Raw genomic sequence first — 25,376 nt, 5'->3', positions numbered from 1 at the left:
AAAAGCTGCATTTTTTCCATTTTAGCACAAGGCAGCTCAACATTTTGTTCCCATTGTTATGAAGCAGAAAATGCACTTTAAAGCCCTAATACAACTTTCAGGAACACATAATTAGAAGATACTCAGTTGATTTCTTCCAGTAAGATTAGGAATAATAGTTTTTATTGCTTCTGAAAATTTAATAATAGCTTTGGAAATTTCTGGAATTTTTATTGGATTTCTGAAAGTAATAAGAACTTGACCTTGGGTAGGAAGCATAATCTTTCCTGTGACTACTACTAAATATAAACACTGTTTAGTTTAGTGTCTGGAAAGATGATGACCAAGTAATCTATCATATTTTAGTGTTTACATACACCTAAGAATTATAGATGCAGTTTTAGATTTACTTTGATAGACTACAAATAACTTCATTTTTTGCTATCCTTGCAAGTTGTTCACTTAAAACTCTTTAATGTGAGCTATAATTATGTAGATTTATGTCTGTGTAATCACCTTTAAAGCTTGCTGAATGATTTGAGCCTTAGGATACCTTTTTTATGTTGATTACCCAAAGGAACTACAGGTAATTTCCCTGAGTAAAGTGATTTTGAGAAAGACTTTTTCTCTTGATTTGGCATTTCTGCTCTCAGTTGTGCTGTGAAGAGAGCAGTGCCTCTGTGTTTCATGTTCCACAGAGTGTACCAAAAATATTTAGAACAATGTGACGCAATCAATGTCTTGCTAAGCATTAACCAAGAGAACAGTTTGGGCACCAAGCAGTTTTTACCCAGTATCCTTCACACTCCACTCTCCAGCCTTCGTGTGGAGTGTTTGGGCAGGCAGTCACCAGGGCCAGCTTCCTTGAACTTGTTACAAGGGTGGATGCTGCACCTCATGGCCAGACCACAGCCAACAACAAAGCCAAATAGATAATGGAATTAAACATGAGAATCATTTAGAAAGACTGGGGAATTCTGCACGAAATGGTATTTAACGTCTTTAATCTAAAGCCATTGCAGGTAGTGATTCTTGTGTTTATATCTTCATTCACACACATATGCACAGAGAGAGAGAGAGAGAGAGAGAGAGAGAGAGAGAGAGAGAGAGGGAGGGAGGGAGGGAGGGAGGGAGGGAGGGAGAGAGGGAGGGAGAGAGAGAGAGGGAGGGAGGGAGAGAGAGAGAGGGAGGGAGGGAGGGAGAGAGAGGGAGGGAGGGAGGCCATCTGGGCTTTCATTAGGAGAGGGAAAAGAAAAACGAACTGTGACGTGAATTCAAATAATTCAGGACTGCTTTGAAAATCTACAACTGCTCACCATGAAAAAGCTACAAGTAAACCTAAAATCATGTGACTACAATCTCCTTGCTGCCATTATTTCATTACCTTGTGGAACACCTTTCCTCGACAGTTGACATGATTTAAAAAGATAATTGTCTATAATCTTTGTAAGTCCTCTTCTCTCATTTACTTCTAGCATACAAAAGCTAAAATACTTTGCCAGCTTCCGCTGAGGATCTCTCTGTGTGTGGTGGTTTTCTTATCCCTCTGTCATGTTTCAGGGTATATTTTCCCTAAGAAACCAGGAAACTTAAATCTATTAATGGGCGAATGACAACAGGGTTTAAAGGACTCTGCCTCCGTTTAAAGGGAAAAATCATTCCAAAAGAAAATGTCTGTGGTTGACTGAAGATTGTGTTAGAGATGAAAAATCATGTCAGGAATATTTCCTGCCCCAGAAACCTTTCAGATTCAAAATGTGAATTTCACATTTAGAGAAACACACAGGTGGCTACTAGTCACTTTCCAATGACCAACATGGTTGTTATACTTTTTCATGTTATATAACAGGCTTTCATAATAAAATTATATAAATTGTATTCGGGAGGAAAAATGAAAACTATTAAATTTCACCCTTTTTCTTCAACTGTAGCAATCTGCTATGATTCAATAACCAATGTCATCATAGTTGGAATTCAGATTCATGCTTTATAAAAAAATGAAAACTAAATTGAAGTTTGTCGTTTGCCAGGCACCAGTTCAACACTGAGGCATTTTCTCAAGTAAAGTTTGAAGGAGTTTCAGGTAATTGAGGTCAGTTTCAGGGAGACAATCTGAGTTAGACAGGAAAGGACAGGAATTTCTAACCATACATGCCATGCATGCTAACAGCATCTCCTGGCTTGACATCCTCTGCTGAGTGACTTGCTGCATCTTGCTTTCCTGATGTTAATGAAAAAAGCCAGTTTTCAGGTAATTCACACTGTTTAAAAAGTGAAATCTATGATCTATACTTTTGGAAAATAAACTTGGGTTCTATTTAGTATTCTTATCAAATGATAAACCAGTAGATCTTTAAGACCACTGTTTGACAAAGCAAAGTCTATGCTATGTATACAGGGAGACTTCTCTGTTTTTATTGTATAATGTATAATAATGAAATTGAAAACTTGAAAAGTCTCTCTGTGCTATTCTTTGTGAGTAATTAAGTATCTCATTATTTAAATAAATTCTGTGTACAGAATTTAGTTCCATTAATAATTATGCAACTAATGCATGGTAAAAAATAATGTTATATAATATAAATTTTGCTTTTACTTATAAGCATTAAGTTAACAAAAAGCCAGAGTTATATCATGTGGCTATGATTAAGTATGAATAGTAATGATTTTAAACTTACTGGAATATTAATTAAAAATCTTGTTAGTTTTACTGAACTGTGTATTATAAGAAACAACTTGGGTAAGTTCAAAACAATTTAAATATGTAAGCTAACCTGAGAGACATGTAACTAACTTTGTCACGTCCAGATGAACATTAGTGTGAATGGAAGCCATAGTCCCATGTTGCTTTATGCCTTTGTATACTGAATGCTTTTTCTGATTTCTTAGTGATGCCCAGAGATCATAAATTAAAGAGTTATCTAAGCATCTAAGCTTTCACACAGATTATTTAATCATAGGTTTAGAAGAATATTTTAGATGACTAGAAAATATCATGATATGTTACAGACTATTTATTTATATGATTTATATGTCAAAATCTGTGGAACGAGCCAAGGTCAAAAGATCTTAATACATGTTAGTGTATTTTAGCAATCTAATTTATCTTATATGTATGTCTATTATAGCTTACATTTATGCATTTCACACACACTATAGTGAATTTTTAAAACCTAATAAAAACTGTTTGAATGTCATGTTACCATTCTATTCCAAATTTCCAAATGTAAATGTGAATATATTTAATAAATAAATTTATAAACCCAAACAAAATGCCATGATTATTTCTTTTCGGATGTGTAATTTAATGAGATTCTCAAGTATTCAGATCACTTCTTAAGTACTCTTTTTCAAATGAATATAAACTAGACTACCATTTGGAGGCTCTATGTTCTTGATTGGAGCTTACTTATCTGCAAATGTAAGTTGTAAAGTGATCATATTTAGACAGTCCATCTTTTGTTCAGATCAGGAAGAAGTTCTACAACAGTAGTGCTCCTCATCTTTTTGAAATAAGTGTGAGGTCCTCGTGGGTATGGATTAGGAAAGTGTAACTCACACACAAATAGTCTAGGATATTAAAAACGAAGACAAAAAGAGCCATGAGTCTCTGAAGACTCATTCATGGAGATGTCCTCGGTGTGTACAGGACACGGGTGGTCACATTCAGGCTCTGGTTCTGAGATGCTTCTGACTGTTCTGTGTATTCAGTAATTTTTTTCTCCTGCTGTCTTCTGGGTGGCTCACTTGCTCTTCTTCCGACGTCAAACCGAGCTTTGGCTTTGTCCTTCAGCCCATGCCTTTCAGAGCCGTGCACAGGACAGGTCAGGAAGGAGTGATGGGACTGAATGTACATACAGGCATATACTGAAGGTCTGAGGATGATATGAGGGCCTTTCCTCTGCACCTTTGCATCCTTCTCCCAGAATACCAAAACAGTTCATCATACTGTTAAGAGTGAGATTACCCCAAGGAAAGTCGACAAATGCCATTCAATTATGCCCAAACTGAGTTCATTTGATGTTTTACTATTAAATAAGAGTCAGATGGCTAAGTCTAACTAACCTATATATTATTTCAAATGATTTCATTTTGTGTGATATATACAGTTATGGACTGCAGGGAATTAAGCTTTGGGTGAATTAAAAGTTCCATGCTGTCACATAGTTAACATACTGACGACATATTAGTTTGTATTATAACCAGCCAGTTAAATAAGATAAACTTTTTACCATATGAATTGTAATGATGAATAAATAGATGCTGTGATTTTGCTTTTTACTGACAGCTAATGTTTCTACACTGAGTACATTTAAAATATCTTTTCATATGTAAATTCTGACAACCATCTTGAGCAGATATGTACAGTGGCCTGCCCAGTGTCTGATGCACTTTTCTTTTCTTGTCTTCCATTGTCCTTCCCTTTGCCTACAATGGGTGGCAGAGGGTGGTATGATTGTAAGTGACCAAACTTTCTAGGACATTTCCTAGGCTGTCAAGGGTAAGTTCCAAAACGACAGGGAAAAGTTACCAAGGAACAAATCCCATTAACTAGTTCTTTAGAAGGTAATTCAGTTTTTTCCCTTGTGAAACTGTTTCCATCGCTAACTCTTAGCTGTATATTTCAAGACATAGGATCTCCATATAAATCACCAGATAAAAATAATATTAGGAGTCTTCCAATTTTATGTGCTTATATGAAATGCTTTTCGTTTTAATAAGGTATTTGATATTTCAATAAGATTTTCAGGACCATAGACACCTAGACAACTATAAGGTCAGTCATTACATTTATTTAAATGGCAAATCTTCACAGGAAGGACATAAGGGGGAAATTAATTGAGGTTCCTTTCATGACCTGTTAATCAAAAAGTAAAGCTATTTCTGAAAAGGGAGATGGAAATTATGTTTGAAATGGAAACTCACGGTGAGATATTTTCTACTGGGTCTGAGCAATGAGATTTTTTTATCCTAAGGGGTTAATGTATAATTGAAGGTTTCAATAATTGAACAGAAAGAAGTACTGGCTAACTTCTGGAAAACTTGGTAAATCCCAGGGGAAGTTTGAAGTAAATTTCATATATTTATGGCTAATGACAACCATTTTCTATGAAAATGATGGTAAGACAAGGTTTACTTTTCAAAACCAATAAAGTATCTTTGTGTGCTGCTCTCTTTGACAGCAGCTGACACTGGGGACATAAAATAACAGGTGCTTATTAAGTTAGAAGTGCATTTTTCATCACTTGCCATTCATTCTGTACTCAATAACCCCTCTTATTCATCTTTGCCTGTTGAGGTTGATAGATTTGCCGGCTTCCACTGGCAAAGTGATTCTCCAGACAAAAAGAAGATGGGTAGATGTCACAATAAGATGACGGGTGACATTAGAAGAATGTTTGGAAGGAGGATAGAAAAAGTGTGCACATTTGTGAAATACAGAGGGAAAGTAGCCAGTGGGAGAGAATGGAAATCAGCCGAGAGGTGGAGAGATGGGCACTTACAAACCCTGAGCAATGGCTGCTGTCTCTTTTTTTTTCAGTGATAATAACGGAATGAGCAGTGTAGCTTGCAGCATCCACAGAATTTAGCATCATCACTGTTCTATCTAGGAACAGAGACAACAGACTTGTAAGTGGCAGAAAGCCTTCCTCTGAGATAATAACCCCTAAATCCATGTTTATTCATGGAATTAATATTTTGTAAACATCTACCAAGCACATAATTAAATGCCTGATTAGGTTCAGGGAGCAAGACAGACACATTCTGAATTCTCCAGGAATTCAGAACTAAACACACTAAATAAATAATAAAAAAATTTTTCGGATAAATTGTGATTCAGTTACAACTCTGAGAAAGAATGTTTATGAGTCAAAGACATGTTATTAAGGTGCCACAGGGCGATGAGGATTGGGATGTGTGGGGTGAGACAGAGAAGGAAGAAAGTCAAGGTATCCAGAGAATGGTTGAGTTGAGGCCCTGGGCAGAATAGAGTTTGAAGGCAGCAAGGTGTTCTACCCGGTATTCCATGGTACTCTGTTAGGTTATCACTTTAGCAGCACATGCTTAGCTATTACATACTGCCAAGGGCACTAGATAACTAGAATATTCTGACTAAGAACCCTGAAAACTGATCCAGAAAAGTTTTCATATGTAAGATCAATAAGGTACATGGAATAGATATTTGGACATTTTTCATTAATATTTCCCTGAATAAATTTGTTTATTTAGCAGTGTGGACTTGGCAAGATTATGCTATATTCAACCTCTGCTAATTTAGTGAGTATTACAAGTGGTCACATGGATGGTGGGTACAACCAAACACTCCTTGGGATGGGTTTCCCCTGATGTTGCCATAGTTACCTCACCTCAGCAAACAAAGGAGGAAATGTTCTGTCCTTGTTTGTTAATGTCTGTACAATTGGGCAACATTGAGTGAGATTTCAAATATTAAACCCAAAGATTCTAGGCTTGTTGACACAAAGTATTCCAGAAATCAGTTATGATATCCAGACAAAATTAATCTGGTTTACTTGCTGGGAAAAACTGGAATCAAGGTCTGGAGCTATTCCGCCATGCTGTCAGATTGAAGTTTTAATTACATTCTTATTCTCTTTCCTTCTCTACAGGGCATCCCTTTAAGAGAAGCAGAAACTCGGAGCTTCCCCTTGGGCTGCTCCAACTCTGAGAGCTCTTACACCTTTACCACTCCCTTAAATCATAACATTTGTTTCTGGTCGCTCAGTACTTTCTGGAGTTTTTAGTGGTTCTCGTTTGCTTGTGTGCATGGAAATTGTTTTTATCATTCTCTAACTTTCTGGTGTCAGTTCAAACTACAAAGCTGGTTGTAGTCTAAGGACACAAGAATTTTTTAAACACAGAGAGCTTCGCTCCTTTTTCTTTTCGTCCCCAAATATAGCCCCGTGGAGATGCAGAGAGTGAAAGGCATCCGCGTGTGTCCATGGTGACCACTGGCTGTGTGCAGGAAGTTACTGTGGCATTAAGCCCTGAAAAGGATTGATTGTTTCTGTGAAAAATCCTCAAGACATGCTTTGCATTCAAAGAGTCAAGTTCATTAAAACCATAAATCATCAGCTGAGTCGGTCTTCTCCCTCCTCCCCTCAGTACTTTCCCCTCCTCCCTCCCCTGAAATACCTGAAATACCTCTAGCAGTCAGTGTTACTTTAAAGAACAAACTTTTACATTTTTATTAAAAGAAGAAAGTGATGGAGTAATTGGAGTCACTAGAATTATACCCCTTGGTGCTTTCCTGTCTTGTACAGCTTCTATTGGACACTTGCTGCCTCTCTCCAGCTATGGGACCCACTGGTAACTTCCATTTACCTCCGAGTGTGCCAGGACCATGCTGGTTATACATATAAAAACACTCCTCAGGATTTTCTTATTACTTCCCAAAGCACTGCCAGTTGGACTGGGTGTTATAGGCAATATCCATGAAAATCTGATGAAATGACATTAATCCTTGTGCGCTCATGAAAGAAGGGGATGCCTGTCTCCCTGATGAGTGAAGACCACCAGTACTGCTGGGTACACCACACCACTCTCCTTCTGGGTGACAGCCATTATAAAAGTTGAAAAAGATGTTTCATGTGATAATATCACCAGTGGTTTCCCCTGCCATGGACCACCAGCCCCAATCTTACCGTTACAACCTTACCGTTATATCACCAAGTAGTGTCCAAAGTGACTATGTAGCCAAGTGACTTCTGTTCCTTGCTCTTAGACCAGAGAGGCTTCTGGGAATCCAACCTTAATAGGAACCATTCACTTAAATATATGACACAAAGCATTTCAGTCAGTTGAAGATGCATAGTGTGGTTTAAAATGGAACAAATCAGCAGTCTCTGTGAACTGTTTCTGAGATGGCATGGTTACTTAAAACACACTATGGTCAAGTTTCTTAGCACTAGGGAGGTTGCTGCAGGAACACCTGTGTTTTAGGGCAGACAGGTGACACAGCAGGATCCCAGTGCATGCTGCTAGATTATGAGCTCTTTGGGTACAAATATCTACTTTGGGATTTCACCTTGAAAGGTGAGTCAGTGTGTATTTTGCATGGTGTGATGTGTCATCAATCAAATGTTTTCCATCAAAACAGTTTTGCTTTAGTGAAATGAATGACAGAAGGATAAACTTGAGGAAAGTATACTTTCTTAGCCTTTTAAAAATGTATGAGGCCAGAGAGATCACTCAGAGGATGAAGGTGATTACCACTAAGTCCAACACCATACATTTGATCTCCAGAACCCACCTGTAGAAGGAGAGAACCCACTCCTGAAAGTTGTCTTCTGACTTCCACTCATGTGCCTTGGCACAGGACACCCCCACACACACACACACGCACACACAAATAAGTGCTAATGATTTTTTTAACCCCTGAAAGGAATCATCACTTTGTTTTGTTTCAATATCTTGCATCTTCATGCTATATCATATACAAAGTTTAAGGCCTAAATCCTTTAAGGAAAACACTCTTTTTCTTGACTTGCACACAGAGATAGCTCCCTCCCTTGGGGTGAAAAAGAATGCTACTTTTGATCTGCTGTAGATGCTCTTCTTTACACATCACCATTGTTAGACTGCAGGAGTATGTTAAGTACCTTGAGGTGTCCCAGTGGCCTAATAACTCCAGGACTAGGTGCCCGCAGAGTCCTAGTTGCAATCCAGGTCCCCAAACACTGCTTGTTCTGTCCCTTGACCCTCTCACAAATGAAATGATAAACCTGGAGAGAAAACATATCTGCTCCAACTATGCTAGCTAGTCCAAGAAAAATAATATCTACCCCCTAGCCAACCATTTGTGATTATGTGTAAAACGTAACTAGAGAGATGTATTCTCCAAGGCTATTAATTATACACTGAACAGGAGTGCTTTATGCATATTGTTCCTATAAGCACAATAATCCTGTGTTATCTAGGCCACCTAATGAGCATTTTTGAGCATCTGCCACTGCAGTGAGCATTTATGTTTCAGCCAAAATTTGTGAACAGCTGTTGCAACAGTGAACCAATAAGAACGAGTGCTGCTGTTTATCAAGTTAGGTCACCGGCCACAAGCTTTGAAGAAGAATGTCACAGTTGGTGGTTGAGCTAAATCATTTTCCTAAGGCCAACTTTGCTGGCTCAGGGAATGAGCACTGTGAGGAAACCAAGATGCAGAAAGAAGACCCCTGTCTGTAGGAGACAGTAGTGTCCCTAGTGTGTAGTAAAGGGGTAAGGCAGAGAGAAGTCTAAGTGCCAAACAGAGGAATAGGACACCAATAAAACCAACCTAATGGCCCAGAAGACCCTGGGGGTGGGAGCGGGGTGGGGTGGACAGACTCTGCTTGCCTCACACTTTACAGTGGACAGAAATAAGACGATGAGTAAAAACCGTTACCTGACCATCTATTGGCAGGAAAACACCTAGCTGTACTAAGAATGCCATAGATGTCATCCTTTTTATTAAAAGCACTGGTGACTAACGTGGATTGGCACTCCATAGCAACTGAATGCAACTGACTAAGGATATATTGAAAACATCTTAATTTTTAAAAGATTACAGGGGTGGGGGTCATTGCACACCAGGAAAGGTTTGACATTTTAACAAACAGAGGTCCTAAGCTATCTTTAACCTCTTTTAATTCAAGGCGATTGTCAGTGTTCTGAAAGTCTTGCTGTTAAAGTTGTGTTTATTTCGAAAGCTGGGTGTGAGATAGTACAGCGCTCATCCCAGCACATGGGGGATTGAGGAAAAAGAGTCAGTACTGGGGACAGCCTTGTGCTACATTACAAGACGTTGTCTCAAAACCAAAAAGATGCAACGGAATACTTAGATAAGGATAGTCCCTCTGAGTCTAACTAACATTCAATATTGATCTTCCCAGTGTTCATACTGCTCCTCCGAGGAAGCCGTTTAACATATGCTTGCAAGTGTGCCATCTCTATGTGTATTCCATGTCTGTCTAGTTGCAATGACCCAGAGATCTCTGGGCTAAGAATGGAGTAACAACAAAAAACAAGAGTCTGCTACTGAGCCAGGGTATACCATACATATTGTGTCAAGGCCGGAGCTTTCTATTTTGCTTTATTATTGAAAAAATCTGAAAACATAAAATTTAGGAAATGATATATGTTATATAAGCATTTTTTAAACAAAAAGCTTAAAATGGTGTGTTCAGTCCCTTGTTAACAAGGGAAGGAGTGTGGTGTATCTCTTTTTTACATTTGTGGAAACAAAAGCAAAGGACATGACTCTCAAGATCATCTCTCAAATTCTCATTGTACCTCAGAATGAAGTGATGAGTCACACAAATATTTCCCTAGGTATGCAATTAAAACTAGACAAAGTCTGCTATGCTGGCCTTGATCTCTTTCTGAAATATACTGACGGGTTCAAATAGGTCTAATGAGCAGTAACACATAGCCTGTTCAGCTTTTAAAAGATACTGACAAATAAAAAAGTTAATCCATTAAAAATCCACTGAAAAGGTAACAAGAAGATAATTATTTTGAAATGCTTCCTATGAATAATTTATTGTTTTTCTAGACCAGTGAAAACAATCTAAATGGCATTAATGACAAAAAATGGACTTCCAGTCCATACCCTGGAAAGAAGTCAAGAAAATCTCTCTGTTGTGCCCAGACTTAACTGTTTGATGAATCTCTCAACATACTGGCAGCAGTTTTAAAGTACAATCCACACCTATTTCAGAATAGGTTAACACACAAAGCTGCCAGATTTTCCCACTCAGTGTACAGACTTTGGGTGTTTAATTTTATCTGTAAATAAATTTACTAGAGCTAAGATGCCGATGAGGATAGGGCAGCTTCAAGGATTTCTCCCACCCAGAGTATCATAGGGACAGTCTGTGAATTAGCTGTGGCTCTTGGTAGCCTAAGTGTCAAAGCTGCCTAGTGAGACTTGGGTGTGTTTTCATCAGGCTAACTTCTAAAATGCTCTTTGTATTACATATTGCATCTGTGAATGCAGTTGCCTGTGAATAAAAATAAGTCTTTATTGTTAAGGCCAAAATGAGACGTCAAAACAGTTTCCAATGCTCTTTACGCAGTCTTTAGAGTAGGTATTCATCTTTAATTTGTCTGGCTGATTCACTAAACGAAACGAAAAAAGAAACTGATTCAATCTCATCAAATACATGCAAGTCATAGGAACACATGAAAAGATTAAAATCGTAATTGCCAATAATGGCTTCTGTACTCTACAGTTACCACAGCATGAGAATTTTAAAAACATAATCTTAATGGTTTCACATTCTTTCATAGTATGAACATTACATAATTTAAATATCCTCACTTTCACATACACATACTTTCGAGTAACTAGTTCTTATTTGCAGTGAGATGATTATCTTGGCACAAAACACTTTGTTCTCTCTCCTGTTAGTTTTGTTTTATTTTTTTCCAGGCCTGCTGGCATAGTATTGTGAAGCCCTGTGCTCTGAGTGCTCTACATCACCAGACTAAGTCATTTCTTCTTCTTCTTCTTCTTCTTCTTCTTCTTCTTCTTCTTCTTCTTCTTCTTCTTCTTCTTCTTCTTCTTCTTCTTCTTCTTTTGTTTAAATTAGAAACAAGCTTGTTTCACATGTCAATTCCAGCTCGCTCTCCCTTTCCCTCCCCTCCTGCCCTGCCCCCTACCAGACCCCCCAGACTCCTACCCAATCCCCACTCCATTCCCCAGGGAGGGTGAGGCCCTCCATGGAGGATCTCCAGAGTCTGTCATTTCATTCAGAGAAGGACCTGGACCCTCCTCCAAGAGTCCAGGCTGAAAGAGCATCCCTCATTGTGAGATGAGCACCCAATGTCCATTTGTATGCCAGGGATAAATACTACCCAAGGCCCCATAGATTACCTAGGCTTTCTCAGTGACACCCACATTCAGGGGGTCTTGGTCAGTCCCATGCTGAACTCTCATCCATCAGTCTTGGGTCCAAGAGTTCTCTCTTGTTTAGGTCAACTGTTTCTGTGGGTTTCACCAGCCCAGTCTTGACCCCTTTGCTCATTTGTCCTCTCTCTGTCACTGGATTCCAGTTCAGTTTAGTGTTTAGCTGTGGGTGTCTGCCTCTGCCTCCATCAGTCACTGGATGAAGGTTCTGTTTCCCAGACTCTCTGGCAGTGTGGATTGTAGGCTGGCACTCCCCTGATCCATGTCTAAAATCCACATATGAGTGAGTACATACCCTGTTTGTCTTTTTGTGAATGGGTTACCTCACTCAGGATGGTTTCTTCTAGTCCCGTCCATTTGCCTGCAAATTTCAAGATTCCATTGTTTTTTCCGCTGAGTAGTAATCCATTATGTAAATGTACCACATTTTCTCTATCCACTCTTCAGTTGAGGGGCATCTAGGTTGCTTCTAGGTCTTGCTATTACAAATAAAATGCTGCTATGGATCCTGTTAGTTTTTTTTAACACATATGATCACTGTATTTGAAGAACAGACAACCAAAGATTCATTGTTGTGTGTCTGTTCACTAAACTCACACTCTCTCAGTTTTAATTGTGTGTGTGTGTGTGTATGTGTGTGTGTGTGTGTGTGCACCTATATACCTGTAAGTATATGCACAGGAGCATATTTATACACATTCACGTGGAGTCAAGGGGGCAGTGTTGGATGCTGGCCTGGTGTGCTCTCCAGCATCTTTTTCGGCAGGATCTCACAGAAGCTGAGAACTCTCCAGGTAGGCTAGGCCAGCAGGGGGAGTGAGCCCCAGGGACCCACATGTGGCCACCCTCTCAGGGCAGATTGTAAGTTCACTGTCACAATTGTTTTTTTTTTAAGACATGAACTCTGGAGAGGAAACTTGGATGCACGTACTTACAATGCAAGTTTTTATCAACTGAGCCCATTTCCCTTCCCCAGTTCCTAGTAGATCTATTGCATCTGCATTTTTTCCTCTGTTCATATTTTGCTCTTGTTGGTATGCAGAAATTTATGTTTTGAATATAACAATTATAAAAATTAACATCTATATAAATAAAGGTGCCTTCTAAGTATTTATTTTTTGTGATGCTGCTCACAGCATTCACAGCATTAGGCAGAGATGCTTCTCTTTGCAGGGCGGTGATGCCTGTTGCAGAGACTGATAATGTGCTAAGAGTGAGTGACTAATGGATGCTAAGTCCTAAACAGAACACTTTATCATCCTCTTCAAGGCTCAGGGACCATCATTTAAGAAGGCATGGAAATAATGTAAGAGCCTGTGGGAAAAAGAGGAGGAGTGTTGTGGAATGCTATCTTCGAAGCATGACATGGTTGCTGTACTCAAGAACTCACAGTAGTTCTGATAACCTGTTCAAGACTGAGCTTGTCAAAGTGACATATATCTATCCCCTTAACAATACAACAATAGAAGCTTCCCCCACAATGGCTTATGACCTTCATGGCAATGAGCCATTGAACCAGCTAATACTACTGAGCATGATTTCCCTTCTGTGGAGTGTGCCTCAAATCCAATCGGGGAGCAATGGCTTACCTTTATAACAGTCATGCCACTATTGCACTAGCAGGCTGTCTTGACTGACAGGTCAGTGGTGTATCTCTTTGAGTCCACAGCTTAGATGAGTCTTGGTGATTTTTCTCCCTCATCTGCTTGCACAGAACCTTCCAGCACCATGAAAACTAAGCAGCAGTCAGTTGCAGCTTGATTTCTCCAGGTATTCTATTTGTATTTTGTGCTTTTTTGTAGGTGCAATTGCATACTGTAGCTATTCATATTAGTGTGCAAGCTGTTTGGTAAACCTAAGCAGCCCATCATAAAATGGTGCATCAGGTGTTCTATACTGTCTTTCAGTGGAAGCATGAGAACAGAAGCCTCATTTATATTATTAAATAGTAAATAGTAATACACTATTACTGTCAAGACGATTTGACAGTACATAATAACGGTGACATGCGATATAAACTCAATAGCACATTTAATAACTTATAGTCTGTTTCCTAACCACTTTCATGAATGCTTTCTTATATGTATTTCTCTTCCTACTTTTCATACTTCAGTTCACCATGCTTTATATTTTTACACATCTTGTTATTTCTGTCTCTAGTCTTGTTATTACTGTGTCATCAAAAATTAGATTTTTCCTTTATGCCAGAACAAAGTCACTGGTAATTTCGGCTGTAAAGTAGGTAGTAGCTATGATTGTGTTATCTGTCTCACCATTGTTTTTGTGATAAATGGTATCAATCTACAAACTTTATTTTATACATTAATTTATTCCAGTTGGCATAATGGGACTTGTCATCACTCATGTAAGTGCATGAGATAAGAGTTTCAAGCTTAAATCAACTCTTTAGATATTTTATTATTATTATTAATTATTTTATTTTAAATTATGTGTGTATGTGTGGGTTTGTCCATGTAAGTGTGGTGCCACAGAGGCCAGACAATGAAGTCAGATCTCCTGGGGTTAGAGGTAGATCTGAGCCATCTCTCCACCCCTAGACTTTACATATCTAAAGTACAGAGAATGCCTTAAATATATTCCAGTGGTGCTGTAGAAACACATTCATTACCTTGAGATTAGATCTGTGGTTTGTTAGTTTGTGAAAAATGCATACTGTCAACTAAGTAAAGGATTTAATTAGGTGCATGTAAAATCCAAAATAAAGATACTAAATCTATAATCTTTTAAAACATATGCATACTCCCATCCCAACACTCATGCAGGAGGTAGACAGAGGTAGTGGTTGACTGCAGCAAAACTGTGTTCTCTGGACATGACAGGGCCGTCACACACATTAACCGATAGCAGCTGTTACAGAATGCACAAGACAAGGCCAGATAAAAACCTTGGTGTGCATAAAGGTGCTGAGCATGAAATTCCACCACTAGCTGAGGAGTGACTGACAATTGATTGATGATTGGGAAGGAAAAGTCAGGTTTCTTCCTCGACACAGCCCTTGAGACCATGCTACTCACAACCCAGAAGGTGAGTCTATACCCATGTACATACACAAAGCACTAGGTGTATTCAATGGGCTTAACATATATGAAATTCTCAAACAATAAACAAATAAAATGGGTAAGATCATAAACTATAATTATCTATAAGGATGAAAGATTGTGTGATTTTAAAAACTATTATGTGTGTGTGTGTGTGTGTGTGTGTGTGTGTGCACTTCTGACTTATCTAAAACAAGCATGCCCCAAGTACTTATATGGTAAAGATTAGTATGAGCATGTCTTTAAATTTTAAAAATCTTCAGCTTTAAAAATACAGATGAGTCACCAGGAGTTTAAAAGTATGTGTAAGTATAAGAAAACATGACACACACTCTAAGAAAAATCAGTGAACATTTTGAGCTGTCACTGGGAACTGAGTAGAGGTGGCAAATATCCTGTCTGGAAAAGCAACGGTAGTCCTCAGTGTCTATGGGACAATAAAATTTAGCTGCTCACCTCTGACTCTTCCTCAGTCCTAGAAGACATGTAAACATGTATACTTAATTGGATGTGTCATGAGTGAAATTAACATTTGAAAAAATAGCTCCCTTTGTTCCTTTATATTATTATTCATGACTAATCTTTCCAAATCTTTTGTTAATTCCATCATTAGACTGTTTTTCACTGAGTTCCTCAAGTATCTACTCCACCATCTCTTTAAACTTACTGTCTAGAAACAGGTTACTTGAACTTAAAATGTGTTTTTAATATAGAGTTCCAAATAATTAATAAAAAAAGTTAAAGCATCCTCATGTTCAACACTGTATTCTTTCATAAGTTTTGAGACTAGAAAATTGCTTTTAAGGCTCTGCAGAAGGGAGTAAACCCAGTGACATGCTCCTTCTATCCCTGAAAGGAGGTTGAAGTTGAACAGCTAGAGTAGTTCCTAGTAATATATACCTTTTACAAAGAGCTGTGGTTTTAGAGACTTTGGTTACATTTACAGTAATTAATAGTAAGAAGCTGTTTGGGTGATTACTATATCCTAAGCGAACTACATTATCAGGCTGACTATAATTAGTCAAGTCTTGGCCACAAATGTTGTTTGTGTATATGCTTCATAAAAAGTGAAAAGGACATGGTCATTAGAAACAAATGTCAGGAAAATGAGCAGAGAAATTCTACCATCGATTGGTTGCCCTCAAGGAGAGAATTGTGTTGCTGTGACTTGCATTGGAATGACACTGAAGACTCTTTACTCACAGGTGAATTTATTTTACATGCAAAGTTTGCATTAGTTGACATTTTATCACCTGGATAATGAATTGAAGTTTCTTGTAAAATAAAGACAACCCCAGTAGGGAAATCGGAGTACACATCATGGTCTGAAGATGAACTGTGCTCTGTGGCCTGTGTGTTGGTGGGTGGTGTTTTGGCTGGTGGCACTATTTTGGGAGGTTCTAGAAATGTTTGAAGGTGAGACTGGAGAAAGAAGATCGCCATTTATGGGTCCTTTAGGGTATAGTCTCCCTGGCCCTGCCGGGTCTCCTTTTTTCCTGCTTGCAAAATGGAGAGCAACCTTCCCTCCATAGTCTCCCTCAGTTTTGATGTTCTTCCTGGGGCCAGGAAACGATAGACTGAATGCTTTGACACCAGGAGTCCCAGTGAAAATGACTCTTCCCTCTCTTACAGTGTCTCTGTCAGGTATTTGGTCACAGCTATGCAAACGTGGTGCCTACCATACAGAAACAATTTTACTCCTGTGTGGTGTGGCTGCAGGCAAGTGGCGTCTCTTCTGAAACCCCTGTTTTAGATTTAATTTTATTGTATTTCCTCAAAGGGGGATTTGTTCTATTTCCATAATAGGTAGTCCTGAGAGCTATCACCCTCAACCTTTTTAAAAGTCATTGCTGTGATGGGACTGACCCAGACCCCCTGAATGTGGGTGTCAGTGAGGAAGCCTAGGTAATCTATGGGGCCCTGGGTAGTATTTATCCCTGGTGTACAAATAGACTTTGAGTGCCCATGCCACAATATGGAATGCTCTCTCAGCTAGGACTCTTGGGGGAGGGCCTAGGCCCTGCCCTGGATGAAATGATAGTCAGTGGATATCCACCATGGAGGGCCTCACCCTCCCTGGGGATTGGAGTGAAGACTGGGTGGGGGACTGGGGGACCTGGTGGGGAGGGCAGGGAGAGGAGGAGAGGGAGAGGGAGCTGGGATGGACATGTGAAACAAGCTTGTTTCTAACTTAAATAAAAAAATTTAAATAATTGCTGTGTAGTATCTACATGTCAAAATATCTAGTGAATGACTGTTCTTTTACAAGTCAGGTAACCTTATTCATGGACATACTCCCAACCATGTTGACTTCAGACAAAATGTTTATCTTGTTACTCCATAATCGTTTTTGATATCCTTCAAAGCTTACTCAGACATGAATATAGTCAACATACTTTCATCAACCCAATAGACTGCTTCCTTTCCCTTAAAACCAGAAATCCCAGGAAGAAAAGGAAGTAAGATGAAAATTAAAGATGGGGACATTCACCTTTTATCATGGTGAATGTCCCCAAGAATAGTTCTCTAACAATCTGCAGATTCATGTGAGAATTTGACTTTTGGAAAGCTCCATTGTTTGTCACTCCTGATATTCAGCCACGTTCTTCTACTGGAACACACAGTTCCTCTCTTCATGGCTTTCCTTGTGAGCCTTTCTCAAGAGCTTGTAAAATTCACTCTAATTCTTTGGCTACCTCCTCACCCTTCTGGATTTTCATCATCAACTGACTTCTTTCCTCCTCTGCTGAAGAGCCTGAGAGCTGGCTTTAAAGGTTTTGAGGTGTAGATGTACTATCTACTGTGGCAAGTCCATCTTCAGAAATTTTGTGGTTGTATTTTCCCTCGTTTCTTTTTCTGAGACTCACTCTATTTTTCTTCTCTCTCTTTCCTATTGTGGACACTGTATGACATTAAATATGTGCACGTCTGTGTTTTCACTGTCAGAACACTGTTCCTACAGTCTGTAGCAGGAGGCAGATGATAACATATAGATCAAGATGTAACAGACTTTAGTTAGGGTAAACTCGCAATCAGACGTGATTTTATAGCTAAAATATTTCTGACATTTTATTATGAAATAAGCACCTCATTTTTATTCATAAAGAGGAGGGAGAAAATAGTAATTAATGGTGGTTACTAAAAAAGTGAAATTTAACATGGGTAAAAAGAGAAGCAAACATTTAATTGTGAGTATGTGTATATTCCTATTTACATACATATAGACTCTTTGAAAGATTTTTTAGTTTTAAAATTTTGCCTGGGACGGGGTTGGAGGGGGTGTAACATGCTTTCTCTGACCCATGTGCTAAGGTCAGAGGACAACATGTAGGAGTTTCCACATTGTGTGTTCCCAGGATTGAATTCAGACAATCATTCTTGGCAACAAGTGCCTTTATCTACTGAGCCACTTATATTGACTCTTAAGGCAAGATTAGGATGAAATGGATTGAAAAATGAATGCTTAACACTATCTGAGAGAATATAAGCTGAACCTTTTTTAAAGCAAGTTCAAATGTGACTTCATAAAAAATAATTTTCGCAGCCAGGTGGTGGTGGCGCACGCCTTTAATGCCAGCACTCAGGAGGCAGAGGCAGGCGGATCTCTGTGAGTTCGAGGCCAGGCTGGACCGATAGCCTCCAAAACAATACAGAGAAACCCTGTCTCATAAATACCAAATAATAATAATAATAATAATTTCCCAACAAATTTCAGGGTAGACTTTTAACAAGTCATTCATATGATATTCATATGAATATCCTACTTGTATCATTACAAAACGGATTTAAACAGACTTATTTAGGGTTGAAACATTTTCTCAACTGAAATTGCCCTCCTCTGGTGACTGAAGCTTGTGTAAATTTGACGTAAAACCAGCCAGGCTTAGCAGGTGTTTTAAATGTAAAGAAATAAAAGTATAAAATCTACAGAAATGATAATCTACAAAAATAGAAAGCCACTCTGTAATTTATAATTCTAGTGAATGGTAAATGTCTAAGCACTTTGATAAATCGTACTTTATGTAGGGTTTACTGGCCTTCAGTGTATTCCCTGCCAGGAAAAAAAAATAAGCCTAGTCCTTTTTCCTTATTCACTGAAGCTATCACATCTCATCTATCAGACCTCTGAGAGCAGTTTTCAGAGTGGGGTACTCTCTCACGCCCAAGGTCTGTGTAATTAGCATATGAATGTGTAACTGGATTGTTTGAAGTAACAATTAAGGGGGCAATCTATGAAGGAGCTGAAGAGACCTACCAACACCTGGGAATCTTATATTGAAAAGGCTTCCCTAATGTATGTCATTAGAAACCAAGGACAAATGCCCATTGTGCTGCGACAAAGCCCTATAAGGAAAGCCAAAAGTTGTCTCGTGTTTTGCTGTCATTCTCTGTAACGAATTGTTAAATCAAGGGTTTGCCATTACACTTACTTCAAAGGAACCCTGGTTAAGTACAGTTTTTGCATGGTATATAATCTTGGTAAGTCTTCCAAAGGCTTCTATATGATTAAAAAGTACCTAACATCTATAACGATACATTTCTTTATTGTGGTTGCAAAGTTTGAGGGAAACATCCTGCTAATTGCCAGGACAAATCTCTTGCCACAAATCCTCCATAGCTGATGTGTTTTCAATGGTGCCAGCAGACCTCTGACCTCCTACATGGTTTTGCTTTGTTCTACTTCTCTTTAAGGTATACAAGGATCCTGCTCAGTGGACAGTGCCTCAAGAAAGGCATGAAATAGGTCCTTAACCCTGGGACAGAATCAGTGAATGGGGGAGCAGAAGCTACGCATTAGTGCTTCCGTTTTTATCAATGACGACATGTACAAATTATTTCTCTGGTGAAACAGAAAAATTTCCCCCAAATAGTTAAAGTCTAATGATTTCTTGGTGTTTTCCAGTACCTAGTTGTATATATTCCTTTATCCTCAGCATTGAAATTATTCTAGGTAACTATCATTGGAAGAAAATTGGATTTGAACAATTAACCGTGAGCCTAATCTTACCATCAAGTAGCAAAAGAAACACATGCAAAACTGTTTACAGCAGGGTTATTCATAACACACCATGAGTAGAAACTACCGGAATACCCATTGGATAACAACTGGGTAAATTAAATAGGGCATATTTACTTTCAAAACAAAATTCTCACGAGGCAAATTTAAACGTTCTAGAAGCACTGTTTTCAGGGCTATTGAGGAAGAGCAAAGGCAGAGCCAATCGGACCTCAGCTCCTATGAAGTTGGGGGGGGGTGAGGTTTTCTAAGGACTGCAAGGAGCTGGTGGAAAGACCTGACAGGAATCTGGGGAAAGCAGTAGTCACGTGTGCGTGTACAGACTTTATCCAAAGGAAAACTAAACTCAAGTGCTTGCCATGTGCAGCAAGTTCCCACTGACCCTGGGAGACAAGGATACCCTTGAGGGCTGCACTCTTCAGATCTGGTTCCCGGTATTTGAGAAGCAAATTTCCAGATTGGCTGTTAAAGATTTCTGTATCTCACTGGAAGAGAAAGATCTTAGAGTTCCAGCATCTCTTTAGTAAGTCTAAGAAAACAAAACAAAACAAAAACTGGTCAATAGTTAGGCAACACAAGGGAAGTTGACCCTGACTTGGTTACCATATAGTGAAATAATCTTTGGTGGTAGAAAAATGGATAAAGTTTTGGTACATGCATATATATCATGCAGGAGCCTTGAGAACATTACGTACAATGAATGAAGCTGATCTCAAAAATCATTCATTATATAATTGTGTTTACATGAAATGTTAGCCATATTCAGACATGTGGAGTAGGTAATAAGATTAAGAAATACTTTTCCGTGTTAATGAGGAAAAATCAATACACAACAAGTGCATATATGTGTGAATACTAAAATGAGAGCAATGTAGTAGGAACTCCATTTTTGAGTAAACAGTGTTCTTTAGGTTATTAGTGAACTGCTTGTAGCCTGTTCTGCCTAAACAGTTCTTTCAGCTGTACTGGTCAGGTCCCAGACACAGCCTGCAAAGGGTTCCTGAGCCCACCCAGAAGCTGAAACAGAGCAGTGGCATTCCTGTAGTCAGGGATTAAGGGTGTATGGCACAGGAGTTAGTACCGTGAACATGATCTCTGAATGCTATGATGGGTCTAGGCACATCTTGAATCACACAGAATGAAACGCAGGGCTTCTGTCCACTTCCTTCCTGTATGAATTGTGCCGCATTCTCCCTAGAACCCCTCTCCTTGGGCCATGAGAAGCAGCTGCCACTTTCACAATGTTGGAAGCCTCCTGTGGTCTTACAAGCACCAACTTCTTCCAGTCACCAGGGATGACTTCACAGACAGTGTCTAATACAACCTTTCCTCAGTCACATTCACATAGTAAAGATCTCAGTTTCCTCAAGACATCTCATTTCATTCCAGAAATACAAGTCTGGAACATAAGATGACGACTGTGCTCCTTTAAACATTTATAGATGTATATTGGATTGTAAACCCCAAATTTTCTCAAGCAACAGCATTTCCCATATTGAACTCAGAGACAAGCTGTCCCTTCGGGCCATATCCTTCTTTTTGATATACCTCTAAGTCACTGAGAACGTTGCCTTGTCTCTGCTTGAGTTTTAGCATTCTTTAAAAGTATTGCCTAAAGTTTTTACTAACTACTCCGGAACAGGGGTGTTGGTGTTGATAATGTGGCGGTGTTAATTGAATAGAAATGTTGGGAGAGTGACATAGAAAAAGAATATTAAAATAATCACTCATGGTGTGAATAATTTGGGCAAATTATAATTCTTACGTTTTTCTGAAAACTAATCACTTCATTTTTCTTGGTTCTAGATTGGGCTTATGGGTACTACAGACAACAGAGAAAACTTGTAGAAGAGATTGGTTGGTCCTATACAGGTAAGCATATTACTGACACAGTAAGGATTAACAGAAACTTTTCCTTTGCTTTGTATATGTTTCTATACATAAAAGGAATTCTTGTAGCCTAGTGCATTATTTTAGTCTACCTCCTTGTGGTCCTATTAATAGGCTATAGTTTGTAGAAAAGTGATTTTTAGTGGGCTTTTTGTAAGTTTGGTAGGATAGAGTATTTAATAGAGCTGGGCTTAGTTCTAAGGACTTTACCTTTATTTCTTGGAAATTTGTATATCCTACCTGGGGATCCGTCTTTTCATCTGTGAAAGTTGAGGGCTACACTGAGTGTGGAGACAGTTAATTCAATGTAAAGCACTTGCTTAGATCTTTCTTCAAATGGAAACTTCCAGTAAGTACTAGCTGCCATTGTTATAATTGTGTTAGTGATTATTTTTCACCCGTTTAGCTAATGTTGATAATGTTAAGGGTCTTCCTTCTGCGTGTCTGTGACTGAATTCACTGGAAGCAAACTCTAAAATTATTCTGTCTGATTATCATACTTGGCTTGAATCATCATAAATATTTGAAGTAGGTTAGAAAGAATCCTAACCAGAAGTCATGATCAAAGCCCTGGAGGGAAGAGAAGCTGTAGTGTTGATTGGAAGAACACGAGAGAAATCTGGATGGATCAGCCATTTGGCAACCACTTGGGATATTGTTGAAAAGCACTGTGGTCGGCCACTGATTAGACACACAAGCAGGTTGGTAAGATGAAATCAGGGTAGAAGGCACTGACCATATGCCTAGCCAATCCAGGCTTGATTTTACTAAAAAAAGCCCAGTGAAGTGAATATTGTTAGAAGCAGATTTTAGATAGGTGGCATATTTGTATTGCTATAAAAGATCTTTTTCATGTATGATTTTTATCTATTGGTTTGAGTTACAAGTTTTATTAATGAATATAACAAAGTACTGTTTTTTTCAAAAACTGTATAATTTTATATAATTTATAACTTTACATCTGACAACTGTAATCATTTCAAATTAATTTTCATCTGAAACAGAAATCTTGTGTTTTATATAAAATTGCAATTGTTTATACCTTAATAACTGGAAAAGACAAATGCCAGAGAAATCATTCACTATGGCAAAATGACATCTCAATGAATTGCTCTGTACAATATCTGCTGACATCAGATTCTGGGCAATGTGGAGGCAAACTGTCTCCCCAGTGCTTCTTTTTTTTCCCTCAATATATGTTTTTATTTAAATTAGAAACAAGCATGCTTCACATGTCAATGCCAGCTCCCTCTCCTACCCCTCCTCCCTTGTCCTTCCACCAGCCCCCCCAGCCCCCCACCCAATCCCCATATCATTCCCCAGAGAGAGTGAGGACCTCCTTGGGGGGATCTCCAGAGTCTATAATTTCATCCAGGGCAGGACCTAGGCCCTTCTCCACATTTCCAGGCTGAGAGAGCATCCCTCATTGTAGAATGGGCTCCCAAAGTTCATTCATAGGCCATGGTAAACACTGATCTACTACCCAAGGCCCTAGAGATTTCTGAGGCCTCCTCACTGACACTACATTCGTGGAGTCTGCATCAGTCATTGTTGGCTCCTCAGCCATCAGTCTGGGGGTCAAGAGCTCCCCCTTGTCCGGTCAGCTGTCTTTGTGGGTTTCACCAACATGGTCTTGACCCCTTTGCTCATCACTCCTCCATCTCTGTCACTTCCCCAGTGCTTCTTACACATGGCTCCTAGTAGGTTAAAAATGTTGTCTCTGAACCAGGTGGTAATGGTGCACGCCTTTAATGCCAGCACTTGCGAGACAGAGGCAGGTGGATCTATGTGAGTTTGAGGCCAGCCTGGTCTACAGAGTGAAAGAGTGAGTTCCAGGAGAACCAGGACTGCTACACAGAGAAACTCTGTCTCAAAACAAAAACAACAACAACAAAAAAGTTTCTGAGATCAGCTTTTCTCCAAGGAATTTCATGAAGTTTAAAAGTTCTACATATTTGACTTTTATAGCTGTACTTTTCTTTTCCATTCCTAATAAATTTACAAACCATCATTTAAAAATTTACCACTTTTCTTAGCTGTTTTTAAAAAACATGTTTTTATACACAAATACTAATGCACTACTGTTGTATAAGACCTGCAACATGGAGTTGTTTCCCACAGAACAGTCAACCTGACATACTCTATTAACAACTAACTTTCTAGGTTCAGAGGTCACAAAAACAGGTTCGTTTTGTCCAATGAAACTTTAAGCCAAGAACCCAGGTGATTATCAAGGCTGTTAGCCTGAAGTGCAAAGCAAGCTTTTATACACCTCCATATAGGCAGAGTTTTTCCATGTTTCAATAGCCAGTTCCCAAGTAACCAACACAGTGACTTAATATTAGTTGTAAATGCTCGGACCAATACCTCAGGCTTATTACTAACTAGCTCTTACATTTTAAGTTAGCCAATTTCCTTTTTTACACTCTGCCATGTGGTGGTACCTTTATTAGCATGACATGTTCATATTCTGCTACCTCTGTGTATCCCACAGGCTCCTCTGACTCCACCCTTCCTCATCCCAGCATTCTTACTGTCTCAGGCTGTCTCACCCATTTCTCTTCCTGTACAGCTATTGGCCAAGACAGATTTCTATGTGTAGCTTTGTAGTCTGTCCTGGAGCTTGCTTTGTAGCCCAGGCTGGCCTTGTGATAATTCCACAGCACTCCCTTCCTTACCCCAAGTGTAGGATAAGAAAGTGTGGGCACACTTGGAGAGAGTTATAGTTCTCAGTGCTCCAAGAAAGGACAGCAGACGTATGTGGACTAATGGAATGACAGTGGAGATACTGCCCATTGTCCCTGGGTCCCAGGGAAGCCGAGTGTGACTTGTTAGCTAAGAAGAAAGCAATTTTACCAGTGAGTTTCAGTAGATGTACTAGCAACAATGCACAGGCAATGTGAAATACACGATTATCAGGGGAGTTAGTCGCAGAACTACTCCTTGAATGTCCTAATTGAACCAGACATGGAATGTCAAGTGACCAGGCTTCGATTGGATGGGTCTGTGCATACATAATGAGCAGTTATTTCCTCTATAATCAAGTTCTATGACTCTGCCCGTAACCACAAACCTGTTGGTTTTAGCTTCCATCAGAAGCAGTTGTGATAAAAAGGGTAAACTTATTAAGAAGTGGTATTGCTGTGGGAGGAAGGATGAGAGGCTTCCATTCAACAGTCAGAGTGATTGTGAAAGATGAATTGTGTTGTTTATATTAATGTCTTCAATTGGTTTGGAAAATTATTTTTGAAATATTGGAGGAGTCTAAGGAAAAGACTAGCAGTGAGGACATTTTATAATTGTTTAGAGTTCCTACAGAGGGTGACCTTATTCTTTTGTAATTGGGATATCAAATACAATAAACATCTTACCCAAATGAATGTATCTCTCCCAAGAAAATTATTATTTACCACAACTTTTATCTCTTTTTAAAATTTCAACATTTAAGATTGGTTAATGCTTCCAATGCTTTGATTATTATTCTTCCTTCCTTCCTTAAAAATAAAAATTATGCTTACCATATAAA

General features: G+C 38.9%; 1 protein-coding gene across 4 annotated transcripts in view; it reads left to right on the top strand.

Moving 5' to 3' along the window:
* Ptprz1 (protein tyrosine phosphatase receptor type Z1) overlaps positions 1–25,376 on the top strand; it is a 171,343-nt gene that overhangs the window by 33,707 nt on the left and 112,260 nt on the right. For all 4 annotated transcript variants that reach the window (XM_040728493.1, XM_040728492.1, XM_040728495.1 and 1 more), the window contains exon 2: positions 21,767–21,832. In XM_040728493.1, the coding sequence (XP_040584427.1) occupies positions 21,767–21,832 (66 nt within the window). The remainder of the gene's footprint in view (positions 1–21,766; positions 21,833–25,376) is intronic.

This window comes from Mesocricetus auratus, unplaced genomic scaffold, assembly GCF_017639785.1.
Source record: "Mesocricetus auratus isolate SY011 unplaced genomic scaffold, BCM_Maur_2.0 Super-Scaffold_100019, whole genome shotgun sequence".
Classification (NCBI taxonomy): domain Eukaryota; kingdom Metazoa; phylum Chordata; class Mammalia; order Rodentia; family Cricetidae; genus Mesocricetus; species Mesocricetus auratus.
Note: the sequence above shows the minus strand (reverse complement) of the source record. Positions and strands in the feature narration are given on the sequence as shown.